At 42.3% G+C, this 16,119-nt stretch overlaps 1 protein-coding gene across 39 annotated transcripts in view; it reads right to left on the bottom strand.

Moving 5' to 3' along the window:
• Positions 1–16,119, bottom strand: part of LOC110531736 (receptor-type tyrosine-protein phosphatase delta) — a 595,272-nt gene that overhangs the window by 14,381 nt on the left and 564,772 nt on the right. For all 39 annotated transcript variants that reach the window (XM_036987567.1, XM_021615095.2, XM_036987574.1 and 36 more), the window contains 4 exons: positions 10,754–10,877; positions 7,657–7,832; positions 694–813; positions 275–429 (listed from right to left, as the gene is read on the bottom strand). In XM_036987567.1, coding sequence (XP_036843462.1) covers positions 275–429; positions 694–813; positions 7,657–7,832; positions 10,754–10,877 — 575 coding nt within the window. The remainder of the gene's footprint in view (positions 1–274; positions 430–693; positions 814–7,656; positions 7,833–10,753; positions 10,878–16,119) is intronic.

Here is a 16,119-nt window from a genome sequence, read left to right as displayed (position 1 = left end):
ATTGAGAAGAAAAAAACATCCAACAAAGCTAGTAGGACAACTCCCTACGGCTCTCAGTCGGTGATATGCAGCTCATGTCATCTATTCCCGCTGCTCCTCCTACCCTCCAACTCTTTCTTCCCTCTTTCTTCGGTCTCTCTTCCTTGTCGCATTCTCTTTCCCTCTGTGTTTTTATCTATATCTGTGACAACGCTTGAATGATGAGTAACAAGAAGACCTTAGCTCGGCAGGCTAACATAGTCTATGATAGTGATATCATGGAAGCCTTGCTTACCTGCAGTGTACCACCATGGGCCCTGCATCTGGGGGGTTACAGGCTTTGACCCGTCTGAGGAAGGCCAAGAATGGAGTGGGGTGCTCGGGTACACCGTGGTCAGGCCAGGCAGTGAACTGGAACTGCCTCACCTCTCTCTTCTCACTGGAACCATTCTGATAGACAGAGGGGAAGTAGGCTATATACATGTATAGAACACACATTGGGCAACATTTTAAACAGCAGCAATAATACTTCAATACCTTGAGGTGTGGTCCCTCATCTCAACCACACTGCACCAATCATGTCAGGGGATCAGAGTAAAGCTACTGCCCGTGGCTACGGTTATCCGTTTCATTCAGTTAAACTAAAACCCACATTGGGTGTCTGACTTCCAGGTGAAATAAAGGTCAAATGAATTATGAGGAAATCAAACGTACTTTATAAAGTGCAAATGTCCTGACACAGTATGTGGCCAGCTCAACCGTGTCCAACAGCGTCACCTGGATGAGGCCGTAGGTCTCCGTCCCTCTAGTGGGCCAGTACTGGTCACATTTCACCTGAGATTGATAGAAAACGTCACATTAGACAACTGGTTTGGTCACAACTTCTAACAACTCAACGCACCTATTATTGTTGAGAAGGTACTAATTACCAACTTTGCTTTGTTTGAATAATGAGTCAAATAACCAATATCTGCTATATTTTCAGTGTACAAATAATTCATCTGAGAGGGTCTGTGCACCCCTTAGTTTCAGTGGGCAGAACTCCCCTGCTACACATCCCCAACAATTGTTGAATCACAATGAAGTTCATATCCGATCTGATCCGCAATGCTCTATTTCTTCCCTCTAATTCTCTGAATCACTGTCTGAGATAGAATAGACCCTAATAGACATAGCTGGCAAATACTCATCCAGCTTCATAAAGGAAAGTCAATACAAGGCAAACAGGAAAGCGAGGCTGCCAAGTCTTTCCTACGCTGCTGTGCTGACTTGTGTGATTTCACAATGGAGGAAACAGGCCCAGCTAAGACGTTCCACTGAAGCCCGACAGTGCTATTTGTTAGCCTGACAGGCTCTATAATTACAATCTTAACCACAGTTTTCCAATCACATTACAGGCACAGGTTTATTATGATTATAGCGTTTTTGTTGCCCAGCGAACAGCCAATAAAACACTACTTCCATTACAGTATTGTCATTTCGCTGCCAGAGGAAAGCACAGTGAACTCGAAGAGTCCTTATGTAGATGCCTTACCTCATACACTGTACTACCCTCATCTTACATACAATGGAAGCTAATATATTGTTGCTGGAACTCAATCGAGACAAATCAAATCAAATTTGCCACATGCGCCGAATAAAACCGTGAAATTTTTACTTACAAGCCCTTAACCAACAATGCAGTTCAAGAAATAGAGTTAAGAAAATATTTACTAAATGAACTAAAGCAATAAGAAATATATCAAAAAGTAACACAAGAAAATTACATAACAATAACGAGGCTATATACAGGGGGTACGGGTACCAAGTCAATGTGTGGGGGTACAGGTTAGTCGAGGTAATTTGTATAATGACTATGCATTGATAATAAACAGTGAGTAGCAGCAATGTAAAAACAAATGGGGGGGGGGGGTCAATGTAAATAGTCCAGGTGGCCATTTGATTAATTGTTCAGCAGTCTTATGGCTTGGGGTTAGAAGCTGTTAAGGAGCCTTTTGGTCCTAGACGTGGTGCTCCGGTACCGCTTGTGTGACTGGAGTCTTTGACCATTTTTTAAGCGTACATCTGACACCATCTTGTATTTACATTGCCCCCCCCCCCCCCTCAGGGTAGTAAGTTGGTGGTTTGAAGATATCCCACTAGTGGTGTGGGGGCTGTGCTTTGGCAAAGTGGGTGGGCTTATATCCTGCCTGGTTGGCCCTGCCCGGGGGTATCGTCGGACGGGGACACAGTGTCTCCAAAATGTATCAGCCTCTAGTATTTATGCTGCAATAGCTTATGTGTTGAGGGGCTAGGGTCAGTCTGTTATATCTGGAATATTTATCCTGTCTTATCTGGTGTCCTGTGTGAATTTAAGTATGCTCCCTCTAATTCTCTCTCTCTCCCTCTCCCTCCCCTCCTGGAAAACCTGCTGTTTTTGACTCTCTCTCTCTACCGCACCTGCTGCCTCTAACTCCGAATGCTCGGCTATGAAAAGCAAACTGACATTTACTCCTGAGGTGCTGACCTGTTGCACCTACAACCACTGTGATTATTATTTGACCCTGTTGGTCCTCTATGAACATTTGAACATCTTGGCCATGTACTGTTATAATCTCTACCCGGCACAGCCAGAAGAGGACTGGCTACCCCTCAGAGCCTGGTTCCTCTCTAGCTTTCTTCCTAGGTTCCTGCCTTTCTAGGGAGTTTTTCCTAGCCACCGTGCATCTACATCTGCATTGCTTGCTGTTTGGGGTTTTAGGATGGGTTTCTATATAGCACTTTGTGACATCGGCTATTGTAAAAGGGCTTTATAAATACATGTTATTGATATAGGTCCTGGATGCCAGAAAGCTTGACCCAAGTGATGTACTGGGCTGTAAGCACTACCCTCTGTAGCGCCTTACGGTTGGATCCAGAGCAGTTGCCATACCACGCGGTGATGCAACCGATCAGGATGCTCTTGATGTTGCAGCTGTAGAACTTTTTGAGGATTTGGTGACCCATGCCAAATCTTTTCAGTCTCCTTGGGGGGGAAAAGGTTCTGTCGTGCCCTCTTCACAACTGTATTGGTGTGTTTGGACCATGATAGTTCGTTGGTGATGTGGACCACAAGGAACTTGAAACTCTTGACCCACTCCACTACAGCCCTGTTGATGAGAATGGTGGCCTGTTCGCCTTGCCTTTTCCTACAGTCCAAGATCAGCTCTTTTGTCTTGCTCACATTGAGGGAGAGGTTGTTGTCCTGACACCACACTGCCAGGTCTCTGACCTCCTCCCTATAGGCCGCCTCATCGTTGTCGGTGATCAGGCCTACCACTGTTGTGTCGTCAGCAAACTTAATGATGCGAGTGGAGTCGTGCTTGGCCACGCAGTCGTGGGTGAACAAGGAGTACAGGAGAGGACTAAGCATGCACCCCTGAGGATCAGCGTGGCATATGTGTTGTTGCCTACTCCTTAGCTTTGTGGGTACTATGATGTTGAACGCTGGGCTGTAGTCAATGAACAGCATTCTCACATAGGTGTTCCTTTTGTCCAGGTGGGAAAGGGAAGTGTGGAGTGCGATTAAGATTGCGTGGATCTGTTGGGGCAGTATGCGAATTGGATTGGGTCTAGGGTTTTCGGCATGATGCTGTTGATGTGAGTCAGGACCAGCCTTTCAAAGCACTTCATGGCTACCGACGTGAGTGCCACGGGGAAGTAATAATTTAGACAGGTAGCCTTCGCTATCTTGGGCACAGGGACTATGGTGGTCTGTTTGAAACATGTAGGTATTACAGACTCGGTTAGGGAGAGGTTGAAAATGTCAGTGAAGACACTTGCCAGTTGGTCCATGCATGCTTTGAGTACACATCCTGGTAATCTTTCTGGCCCCGCGGCTTTGTGAATGTTGACCTGTTTAAAGGTCTTGCTCACATCGGCTATGGAGAGCGTGATTCGGAACAGCTGGTGCTCTCATGCATGCTTCAATGTTGCTTGCCTCGAAGCGAGCATAAAAGGCATTTAGCCCGTCTGGTAGGCACGCATCACGGGGCAGCTAGCGGCTGTGTTTCCATTTGTAGTCCGTAATAGTTTTCAAGCACTGACACATCCGATGAGCATCAGAGCTGGTGTAATAGGATTCAATCTTAGTCCTCTATTGACGTTTTGTCTGTTTGATGGTTCATCTGAGGGCATAGCGGAAGTCCTTATAAGCGTCCGGATTAGTGTCCCACTCCTTGAAAGCGGCAGCTCTAGCCTTTAGCTATGGCTTCTGGTTGGGATATGTACGTAAGGCCACTGTTGGGATGACGTCGTCGATGCACTTCTTGATGAAGCCGATGACTGAGGTGGTATACTCCTCAATGCCCTTTGATGAATCCCGGAACATATGTGCTAGCAAAACATCCGCGTCATCTGACCACTTCCGTATTTCTGCTTTAGTTTTTGCTTTAGTTTTTGCTTGTAAGCAGGAATCTATTTATTTATTTTACCTTTATTTAACTAGGCAAGTCAGTTAAGAACAAATTCTTATTTTCAATGACGGCCTAGTGGGAATGACGGCCTAGTCGGAACAGTGGGTTAACTGCCTGTTCAGGGGCAGAACAACAGAAATACCTTGTCAGCTCGGGGGTTTGAACATGCAACCTTCCGGTTACTAGTCCAACACTAGGCTATCCTGCCGCCCAGGAATCAGGAGGATAGAATTATGGTCAGATTTTCCAAATGGAGGTCGAGGGAGAACTTTGTATGCGTCTCTGTGTGTGGAGTAAAGGTGGTCTAGAGTTTTCTTTCCTCTGGTTGCATTTGTGACATGCTGGTAGAAATGAGGTAAAACGGATTTACGTTTGCCTGCATTAAAGTCCCCGGCCACTAGGAGTATTTTCTTGTTTGAGCATTTTCTTGTTTGCTTATGGACTTATACAGCTCGTTGAGTAGATGTGGTCTACAGCTTATCATGAGGTATTCTACCTCAGACGAGTAATACCGCAAGACTTCTTTGATATTAGACATAGCGAACCAGCAGTTATTAACAAATAGACACACACCCCCACCCCTCGTCTTACCAGACTTAGCTGCTCTGTCCTGCCAATGCACGGAGGAGCCAGCCAGCTCTATATTATCTGTGTCATCGTTTAGCCATGTCTTAGTGAAACATAAGATATTACAGTTCTTAATGTCCCGTTGGTAGAATAGTCTTAATCGTAGATTGTCCAGTTGGTTTTCCAATGATTGCACATTGGCCAATAATACGGAGGGTAGTGGGGGTTTACCTACTCGTTGGCGAGTTCATACAAGGCACCCCGCCCCCCTCCTCCTTTTTCTCCATATTTTCTTCACGATTTGGACCTAATCTCGACAAAGCAGTATATCGTTTGCGCCGGACTCATTAAAGAAAAAATCTTTGTCCATTCCCGAGGTGAATAATTGCTGTTCTGATGTTCAGAAGCTACAAAGTGAAGCATATTTCATCATCAAATGTTGTCAAACAATGCGCTAAAGCTTGACAAAGGTCTATGAGGCAGCTTTTGTATATATTCACAAAACTATGAGTCATTCTTATGTGATACTTCATTATCTAAAGCAACTAACAACTAGAACCAGACAATGGTCAAAACATGCACTTGGGTCTACAATATACAGTGCCTTAAGAAAATATCCATACCCCTTGATTTATTCCATATTTTGTTTTGCTACAGCATGAATTCAAAATGAATTACATACATTTTTATAATGACAAAGTGAAAACTATTTTTTTTTGCAAATGTATTGCAAATTAAATACAGAAATATCTCATTTACATAAGTATTCACACCCCTAAGTCAATACTTTGTAGAATCACCTTTGGCAATGATTAACCTTTGAGTCTTTCTGGGTCTCTAAAAGCTTTCCACACCTGGATTGTGCAACATTTGCCAATTATTATTTTCAAAATTCTTCAAGCTCTGTCAAATTGGTTGTTGGTCATTGCAAGAAAAACATTTTCACGTCTTGCCATAGATTTTCAAGAAGATAAATGTCAAAACTCTAAATCGGGCCACTCAGGAACATTCACTGTCAGTGTCTGGTGAACCAGGTTTTCCTCTAAGATTTTGCCTGTGCTTAGCTCCATTCTGTTTTATCCTGAAAAACTCCCCAGTCCTTAACGATTACAAGCATACCCATAACATGATGCAGCCACCACTATACTTGGAAATATGGAGAGTGGAACTCAGTAATGTGTTATTTTGTATTTACCAATATTGCTTTGCCACATTTTGTTACAGTATTACTTTTGTGCCTTGTTGCAAACAGGATGCGTGTTTTGGAATATTTTTATTCTGTACATGCTTCCTTCTTTTCACTCTGTCATTTAGGTAACTATTGTGGAGTAACTACAATGTTGTTGATCAACCCTCAGTTTTTTCCTTTCACAGCCATTAACCTATGTAACTGTTTTAAAGTCCCCATTGGCCTCAAATCCCTGAGTGGTTTCCTTCCTCTCCGGCAACTGAATTAGGAAGGACACCTGTATCTTTGTAGTGATTGGGTGTATTGATACACCATACAAAGTGTAATTAATAACTTCACCATGTGACATTATGGGGTTTTGGGGTTTTGTATGTAGGGCAGTGACAAAAATCAATCAATTTTAAATTCAGGCTGTAAGAACCTCAAAATGTGCAAAATGTAAAGGGGAGTGAATACGTTCTGAAGGCCCTGTAGGTTAGAGAAGAGTGAAAGCAATCCATTCACGACATCTGTTCAGACAGTTCTACAGTCAAATCGTAAGGTGGAATACATGGAATTGTTCTCCTCTTGAGAGACCTTTGTAAACAAGTAATTCATGATCTTTAGAGGAGGAATTGTGTGAAAGTAGTGAACTTGCAACTTGTGGAGACCATGCAGTCTTCATTTCTTTGTGATTTCAAACATACATAAGAGACGTTGCAGTGCCAGGCACAGAGTGTTTGCTTGTTAACTTTGAAAGAGTGAAAAGTGCTGTGTGCTTGGTTCTTGTACCGAATAACTGACATTTTACAATTAGCATGAACATTTTACCTGCTTAAAGCAGTGCTGCTGGCTAACCTAGTGACCATGCAACTAATTGCAATAGCAACACTAATACTAAAAGGAAGAAAAGGGAAACTCATGTTGTGGCAAATAAGTGAGTGAGTGAAATCCATTGGAAACAGAATGCAAGATGTCTTGCCTTAGAGAAGAAATATGAGGGCATCTGAAGGAACATGACAAAACACACAGAAATATGAACACAGAATGAAAGGAGGAATGGGGAGTTCTAGGAAAATGTTAAACGTTGTATTTGCATCACAGAAGCAAATGGATAGCCATGATGAGTCATGGGTTAGGCTATGATGTTGCTGTTTCAATGAAGCTTGGAAGTAAACAATGGAAAATAGGTGAATTGAATTACACCGAATTTGGAATCTGAAATGATATTGCAGTATGTTTGCTTTACAGACCACATACACTGATATAAAAATGTAGACGACTGAGGTAAAATATATAACGAAGACATAATTACATTTAGACATTTTTTACTTTACAAATCCAATGATATGACACTTCTGCAATATATTTGAATGTACATTTGTAGAATTACTCCATTTTGTTTCGGCGACTATGTCTAATGTCAGGGTAGGATAAAATGGACCTGTGTAACAGACCTACACCTGTGCATGGCAATCAAATGAGATCTGATTCCAGATCTGTGCTTACCCTGGACCTCTCCTCCAGCTTGGTCATCATGACGATGTTGGCACTCCGCTGTTCCCAGATCATCCTCCAGAAGTCACCAAACGTCTCTGGCAGCGAGCCCTGCGTGGCGATGTATGCATTCTGCTTCCTATAGCCGTCGATGTAGTTGGAATTGATGTAATCACTTCCAGGGATACCTAGAAAATGTGAGGGAAAGTGATTAGAATGGATGGTGTCTGCTTGAGGGGGGGAGTGGTGTGTGTGTACATACGTGTGTGGGGTCTGTGTGTGGGGAGTGATTAACTTTGGTTGTACGACAGACGGGGGAAAAACGATGAGCGACACAACAGTGGCTTTGGCTTTGATTGGGATCAATAGCGTTAGTCCATCCACTAGACTAGCAGGTACTGTGAAAAGTGAAGTCACTCTGCTAGTGCTTAGAGGTTCAGACCCCTGCTACTCAATACTTTGAGTTGTTTTGACATTGAACAACACTTAATCCTGACTGAGTTCTTTCTGACTAAAAGGGCACAAATCCAGAGTTAGTTTACTCAGCCAGGAACTACCCAGGCATACATTCTAAGTGTACTGTGTTTTTCGTTTAGGCTTTGCCATTGTGTGCCTTTTGTGTCATCCATCCACACAAAATGGCTGCCTACTAGTTGAATCACTGTGTCAATTGTTATCATACTCTTGAATGTAACTTTGATGACTCCAAAAAGAGCATTTCCTCTATCTACAGTGAAACTTCAAGGCGGAGATACATTTTAGCTCTGAAAAAAACCTCCGCCCCACCTCTCCCCTCAACCTCACAGGGAAAAACCAACAACGAAACCAGGCAAAACTGTTTTTCTTCCACAACCTCCGCCTACTCTCCTTTTCTCACCGGTTGCTAAATGAAAGCAGTTGTTTTTTTTCCCAATCCGGGGAGAGGCGAAGACGGAGCTGACAGCTAGTCAATGCTTCAGGACTGGCAGTTGGGGGCCCAGCGCACACATGGTCTACCAAGATAAGTCTCATCTGCATGGATGCCACGTTTGCATAGCCAGCCGCCCGTGCTCCAACTCTCCCCCCTTTCATCCACCCCTCCCTTTTTCTCCCAGGTAACTTATTCAGTGCAAAAAAAGAAAAGACTAGAAAAGAAAATGTGAGCTCATTCAAAACCCGACATTTCTTACCCGTCTTTTTTTCTCCCTCCCTCCCTTTTCCCTGCTAAACCTTTTCATGCAGCCGTTGCCTGGCTGTATATTTCCATAATGGACAAGGGATAAAGACAATTAAGCCCCCAGCTTTCAAAATGAAAGGGACGTGTAAGGAAAAAGAGACATTATTATGGTTTAATGAAAACAAGACAGTGTCTGGAAGCATATTTGGTTTCTCTGCAGATGGCCGGAGTGTCACTCAGAATTTGTGCAAAACGCAGCCATCTGCTTGCAAAACTTTCAATACAGTTATCAAAAAAGAAACGCAACTAATAACATGGTACAGATATCAAACTTACTGGCAAACAATCAAAAAATCACCTATATATTTGGCAATGTGTCCTAAAATAGGCTAAAAGTGGTGTGTGTGGTTGGTTATCCGTTTTACGAAGCATAATCCACACTGAAGTAACTTTTGGTAAAAGCCCTCTTCTATTGTACTATGCTGGCCTGTTCCCTCAAGAAAGAGGCCATGAGTCTGCTTCTCTCTGCTAATACATCATCTACCTGCTATTACAATTTATGATGGTTGGAGAATAACCAGTATACCTGGACATTAAAAGCTCCTCGATCAAGCACAGAAAACCATAATTAGTTTATGTTGTGATTTCTCCATTTTAGTTGCACTGACCTTTTGAGAAACAGCTGGTCAGTGACTCAAATTGGTCCACTTTGAACTGGGTCTCAACTGAGTTACAAATAAAGTCCAGGGACAGCTTTGGAGCAGAGCATAGTGGAAAACTGACTATACAGATGTTTGCTTACATGACGTGCATTCATCTGGTGAGGAATGTTACAATGAAAAGAGACAAATTTTGATGAATCGTTCGGAGTTCAAAGTGGGGGGTGAGACACGTAGGTTGGCCAACTAAAGTCCTGTGGCAGCGTACAAAGGAATAAATCAAGTGGTTTTCATGTCTGGCTTATGGAACCCAACTATAACAACATGTTGTGGACATGATTAATGACTATGAGTCAATAGATGATGCTGAACGTGTTGTGTCAGTTACAATCATCTGACATGACTGTTTATGACATCTGTTATCACACTACCATGACTTTGTTATCTGGGTCTATAACGACAGAGGGTTCAAGTTAAGTATCACCCAATTCCCCTCTATACAGTCAACGCTAATAGCCTACCACACACTTTACCACACATCAGGGGATTCCAAAAGCACCCGAGGAAGACGTTCTCCATTCCAATCCCGACAGTCAGTCGCTAGCTTGGTGAGCTACTTATACAGACATGTTTCTTACGCAAAAATAACTTCATCTAAAAAGTCCTGGTTGCCAAAGGCTTTGTTTGGAGCTCCAGGGGGAAGTCCCACAAGCCTGTCTGGCAGAGTAGCGGTTTCCTCCCTCGCGAAGGCTTCGATGTGGCCGCACAGATGTGTGTTTATGGCTAGTTAATGGGGTCCATCAACACTCTCAGCTGCATGAGCTTTCTGGGAGACTGCAATGGGACTCTGAACGTCTTTATTGATCAGTTTTCTTCCCATTAGCATCCATTTACTGGCCCGGAAGAGCCAGTTTGTTTATGTTATTTTTTAATGTTTTCTCTCTATGGGAAATATTCAATGGAATTGGTTAATTAGTATGTATGTATGAATGTATGTATGTATGTATGTATGTATGTATGTATGTATGTATGTATGTATGTATGTATGTATGTATGTATGTATGTATGTATGTATGTATGTATGTATGTATGTATGTATGTATGTATGTATGTACTGTGTGTGTGTGTGTGTGTGTGTAACAAATAATCGTTAAACCAAATTCCATGACCGTCACAGCCCTAGATACCATAGCTCACTGTATGCTAGTACTCCTAGGGCACAGAAGACAGTGGTACTGTATATAAGTAGACAGTCACATGACAGTCAATTCAAGGCAAGGCGAGAGCTGCTTACCGTCAATAGCCGATAGCAGGACTCTGGAGTGGTCGTATGCTATCACGTTAGCATATCTGTTCTTTGGTTTGTTGACTTCCAGGTTGGAGTGTTCCCACGTGAACTGCTGCCCGGGATCGATGGACTGCAAGTAAAGAGAGGTTATATTCATTACTTTCCTTCATCACTTACAGTGGTATATTTTGCTCAATACCACCATTTAGCTCCATTTCCCAGACAAGGACTATGGATTCAAACTAGGATCAATAATAGCAAAAAAGCTATTTTGATGCACTGTGTAGGTTCTTTTAGACACATTTAAAGGGATAGTTCACACAAATTACAAAAGTACATATCAGTTCAGATCCTCAAAAAGTTTGACAGCTGTACCATTGAGAGCATCTTAACTAGCTGCATCACCGCTTGATATGGCAACTGCTTGCCATCCGACCACAAGGCACTAAAGAAGGTTTACGTACGGCCCAGTACATCACTGGGAAAAAGCTCCCTGACATCCGGGACCTCTATAAAGGCGGTGTCAGAGGAAGGCCCTAAAAGATGCCAAAGATTCAAGCCACCCAAGTCATCATAGACTCTTCTCTCTGCTACCGCACAGCAAGCGGTACCGATGCATCAAGTCTAGAATCAACAGGACCCTGAACAGCTTCTGCCCCCAAGCTATAAGACAGCTGAATAGTTTGTCCTGGTAGCTATTGGTTAACTATTTAACTAATAGCTACCAGGACTACCGACGTTGACCCTTTCCACACTAAGTCTTTTGACTCATCACATATGCTGCTGTTACTGTTTATGATCTTTTATTTAAACTTAATTTAACTGGGCAAGTCAGTTAAGAACAAACTCTTATTTACTATGACAGCCTACCCCGGCAAAACCCAGATGACGCCAGGCCAATTGTGTGCCGCCCTATGGGACTCCCAATCACGGCCAGATGTGATACAGCCTGGATTCGAACCAGGGACTGTAGTGACGCCTCTTGCACAGAGATTATATTTTCATATCTACCTCAATTACCTCGTACCCCTGCACATCGACTCGGTACTGGTACACTGTGTATATAGCCAAGTTATCATAACTCATTGTGTATTTATTCCTCGTGTTATTATTTGTATATTTTTTAAATATTTTGTCTCTCTGCTTTGTTGGGAAGGGCCCATAATGTTTGTCTACACCTGTTGTTTATGAAAGCATCTCACAAATGCAATTTGATTTGATTTACTTGCCCTGTAAGCAGTCTATGGACAAGGTAAGAAAACAATCCCCATACTTTGGTTTGTTAACCTGGCCACTGTCTCCAAATTCTAAAGTTTTAGCATTTGTGGAACAAAGCCAATGCAAGTCAATATCCCCAATATATACAATTTTGTAATTTGGGGGAACTATCCCTTTAAGCTTGACAGTATTTAAACTCTTTAGGAATCTCAGTTTGAAACGCTAGGCCCGCGTTCACCTGCCATAACAACTATTTTCCAACTCATCCTGGGTTATTTTGACATGTAGCATAACATACATTTTGTGTAAGGGTTTGCGCATTCTGTCCGCTTCATTCCATCAGATTCCAATAACATGCTCACATGGATGTACAGTACACTGGTCAGTCTGGTCATGAAATGGAGAAGAGGAGGGACACGACCACTTGACACATCCATTTTCCGACCAATAAATATACTGTACATTTATTTCAACCTCCAGCACCAGGGTCAGCGCACTTTCAAATTTGTTTTTTTGCCATCATTGTAAGCCTGCCACACACACACTATACGATACATTTATTAAACATAAGAATGAGTGTGAGTTTTTGTCACAACCTGGCTCGTGGGAAGTGACAAAGAGCTCTTATAGGACCCGGCACAAATATTAATATAATAATAATCAATAATTTTGCTCTTTTTTAAGCCATCTTACATATAAAACCTTATTTGTTCATCAAAAATTGTGAATAACTCGCCCCTGGTTAATGAGAAGGGTGTGCTTGAAAGGATGCACATAACTTTGCAATGTTGGGTTGTATTGGAGAGAGTCTCTGTCTTAAATAATTTCACACACAGTCTGTGCCTGTATTTAGTTTTCATGCTAGTGAGGGCCGAGAATCCCCTCTCACATAGGAATGTGGTTGCAAAGGGCATCAGTGTCTTAACAGTGTGATTTGCCAAGGCAAGAAACTCGCACAGCCCTATCCAGAAATCTGGCAGTGGCTTCTGATTAAATTCAATTTCCACAGAATCGCTTGTTGAAATGTCGATGATGCTCTCTTGTTCAGATATCGATAAGTGGACTGGAGGCAGGGCATAAAAGGGGTAACGAATCCAGTTGTTTGTGTCGTCTGTTTCGGGAAAGTACCTGCGTAAAGGCGTAAATGCGCACCCAGCTCGGCTTCGCTATATCACATTTGACATTGTCCATAAGCTTGAGTTCTTTTGTGCACATAAAATATATACAATGATGTAAAAACCGTGTGTTGTCCTTGTTAATGAAGACAGAAAAGAGCTCCAACTTCTTAATCATAACCTCAATTTTGTCCCACACATTGAATATATTTGCGGAGAGTCCCTGTAATCCTTGATTCAGATCATTCAGGTGAGAAAAAACATCATCCAGAGAGGCCAATCATGTGAGAAACTCGTTATCATGTAAGCGGTCAGACAAGTGAAAATTATGGTCAGTAAAGAAAACGTTAAGCTCATCTCCCAATTTTAAAAAAAGTGTCAATAGTTTGCCTCTTGATAACCAGTACACTTCTGTATATTGTAAAAGTGTTACATGGCCGCTGCCCATATCATTGCATAATGCAGAAAATACACAAGAGATCAGGAGTCTTGCTTTAACAAAGTTAACCATTTTCACTGTAGTGTCCAAAACATCTTTCAAGCTGTCAGGCATTCCCTTGGCAGCAAGAGCCTCTCGTTGGATGCTGCAGTGTACCCAAGTGGTGTCGGGAGCAACTGCTTGCACGTGCGTTACCACTCCTCTATGTCTCCCTGCATTGGCTTTTGCGCATCCAGATACCAACACATCTTGACCACCAAAGTCCATGTGATGTCACAAAGCTGTCCAGTACTTAAAAAATATCCTCTCATGTTGTCCTGGTTTCCAGAAGAGGTTGTCTTCCTTAATTGACCCCCCATTAACGTAACGGACATATCCCAGAAGCTGTGACAGGCCTGTTGACTTATCCAGTTGTAATGCATATAATTCACTGGCATGTATGCGAAGCGTTTCAAAACATCTCCTGCCATGTCACTGATGCATCGTGAAACAGTGTTGTTTGATGAAGATATTGTCTGTATAGTTTTTGGGCCTTTTCCCCCAGCATTGTCCCAGCGACATCAGCAGCAGCAGTCCTCCACAATAGTACGGGGCTTGCCTGTCCTAGCCACTCGGTAGCTCACCATATAAGACGCTTCTACCCCCTTCTTATTAATGGTATCTGTTGCTTTTATACATGTCTTACCACCCGAAAATCATCGTTATTCTCGCTCAAAAAACTCCTGTGGGTTATTTTTCTAATTGTCATGTTTAGTTTCTAAATGTCGGTGCGAGAGTGAAGGTTTCCGGCGAGAAAGTAACAGTTTATGTGATTTGATGTTAATTATTTGACTAGGCTACCTGTATTTGACATTGTGTTGTTATTTCGCTGAACACTGGATGGTTTAATTTTAATTTTGGCAGGGAAACGAGGCTACTCAGGTGAGAAAAAAACCTCACCCAAATGTATAGCCCCATTGGAAAATATAAATGTACTGTTTGAAAATGTGAAGAAATGTAAAAAAAAATATATATATACAGTGCCTTGCGAAAGCATTAGGCCCCCTTGAACTTTGCGACCTTTTGCCACATTTCAGGCTTCAAACATAAAGATATAAAACTGTATTTTTTTTTGTGAAGAATCAACAACAAGTGGTACACAATCATGAAGTGGAACGAGATTTATTGGATATTTCAAACTTTTTTAACAAATCAAAAACTGAAAAATTGGGCGTGCAAAATTATTCAGCCCCCTTAAGTTAATACTTTTTAGCGCCACCTTTTGCTGCGATTACAGCTGTAAGTCGCTTGGGGTATGTCTCTATCAGTTTTGCACATCGAGAGACTGAAATTTTTTCCCATTCCTCCTTGCAAAACAGCTCGAGCTCAGTGAGGTTGGATGGAGAGCATTTGTGAACAGCAGTTTTCAGTTCTTTCCACAGATTCTCGATTGGATTCAGGTCTGGACTTTGACTTGGCCATTCTAACACCTGGATATGTTTATTTTTGAACCATTCCATTGTAGATTTTGCTTTATGTTTTGGATCATTGTCTTGTTGGAAGACAAATCTCCGTCCCAGTCTCAGGTCTTTTGCAGACTCCATCAGGTTTTCTTCCAGAATGGTCCTGTATTTGGCTCCATCCATTTTCCCATCAATTTTAACCATCTTCCCTGTCCCTGCTGAAGAAAAGCAGGCCCAAACCATGATGCTGCCACCACCATGTTTGACAGTGGGGATGGTGTGTTCAGGGTGATGAGCTGTGTTGCTTTTACGCCAAACATAACGTTTTGCATTGTTGCCAAAAAGTTCAATTTTGGTTTCATCTGACCAGAGCACCTTCTTCCACATGTTTGTTGTGTCTCCCAGGTGGCTTGTGGCAAACTTTAAACAACACTTTTTATGGATATCTTTAAGAAATGGCTTTCTTCTTGCCACTCTTCCATAAAGGCCAGATTTGTGCAATATACGACTGATTGTTGTCCTATGGACAGAGTCTCTCACCTCAGCTGTAGATCTCTGCAGTTCATCCAGAGTGATCATGGGCCTCTTGGCTGCATCTCTGATCAGTCTTCTCCTTGTATGAGCTGAAAGTTTAGAGGGACGGCCAGGTCTTGGTAGATTTGCAGTGGTCTGATACTCCTTCCATTTCAATATTATCGCTTGCACAGTGCTTCTTGGGATGTTTAAAGCTTGGGAAATCTTTTTGTATCCAAATCCGGCTTTAAACTTCTTCACAACAGTATCTCGGACCTGTCTGGTGTGTTCCTTGTTCTTCATGATGCTCTCTGCGCTTTTGACGGACCTCTGAGACTATCACAGTGCAGGTGCATTTATACGGAGACTTGATTACACACAGGTGGATTGTATTTATCATCATTAGTCATTTAGGTCAACATTGGATCATTCAGAGATCCTCACTGAACTTCTGGAGAGAGTTTGCTGCACTGAAAGTAAATGGGCTGAATAATTTTGCACGCCAAATTTTTCAGTTTTTGATTTGTTAAAAAAGTTTGAAATATCCAATAAATGTCGTTCCACTTCATGATTGTGTCCCACTTGTTGTTGATTCTTCACAAAAAAATACAGTTTTATATCTTTATGTTTGAAGCCTGAAATGTG

The sequence above is a fragment of the Oncorhynchus mykiss genome, chromosome 9 (assembly GCF_013265735.2).
Source record: "Oncorhynchus mykiss isolate Arlee chromosome 9, USDA_OmykA_1.1, whole genome shotgun sequence".
Taxonomy (NCBI): domain Eukaryota; kingdom Metazoa; phylum Chordata; class Actinopteri; order Salmoniformes; family Salmonidae; genus Oncorhynchus; species Oncorhynchus mykiss.
This window is presented reverse-complemented; position numbering and strand designations above follow the sequence as displayed.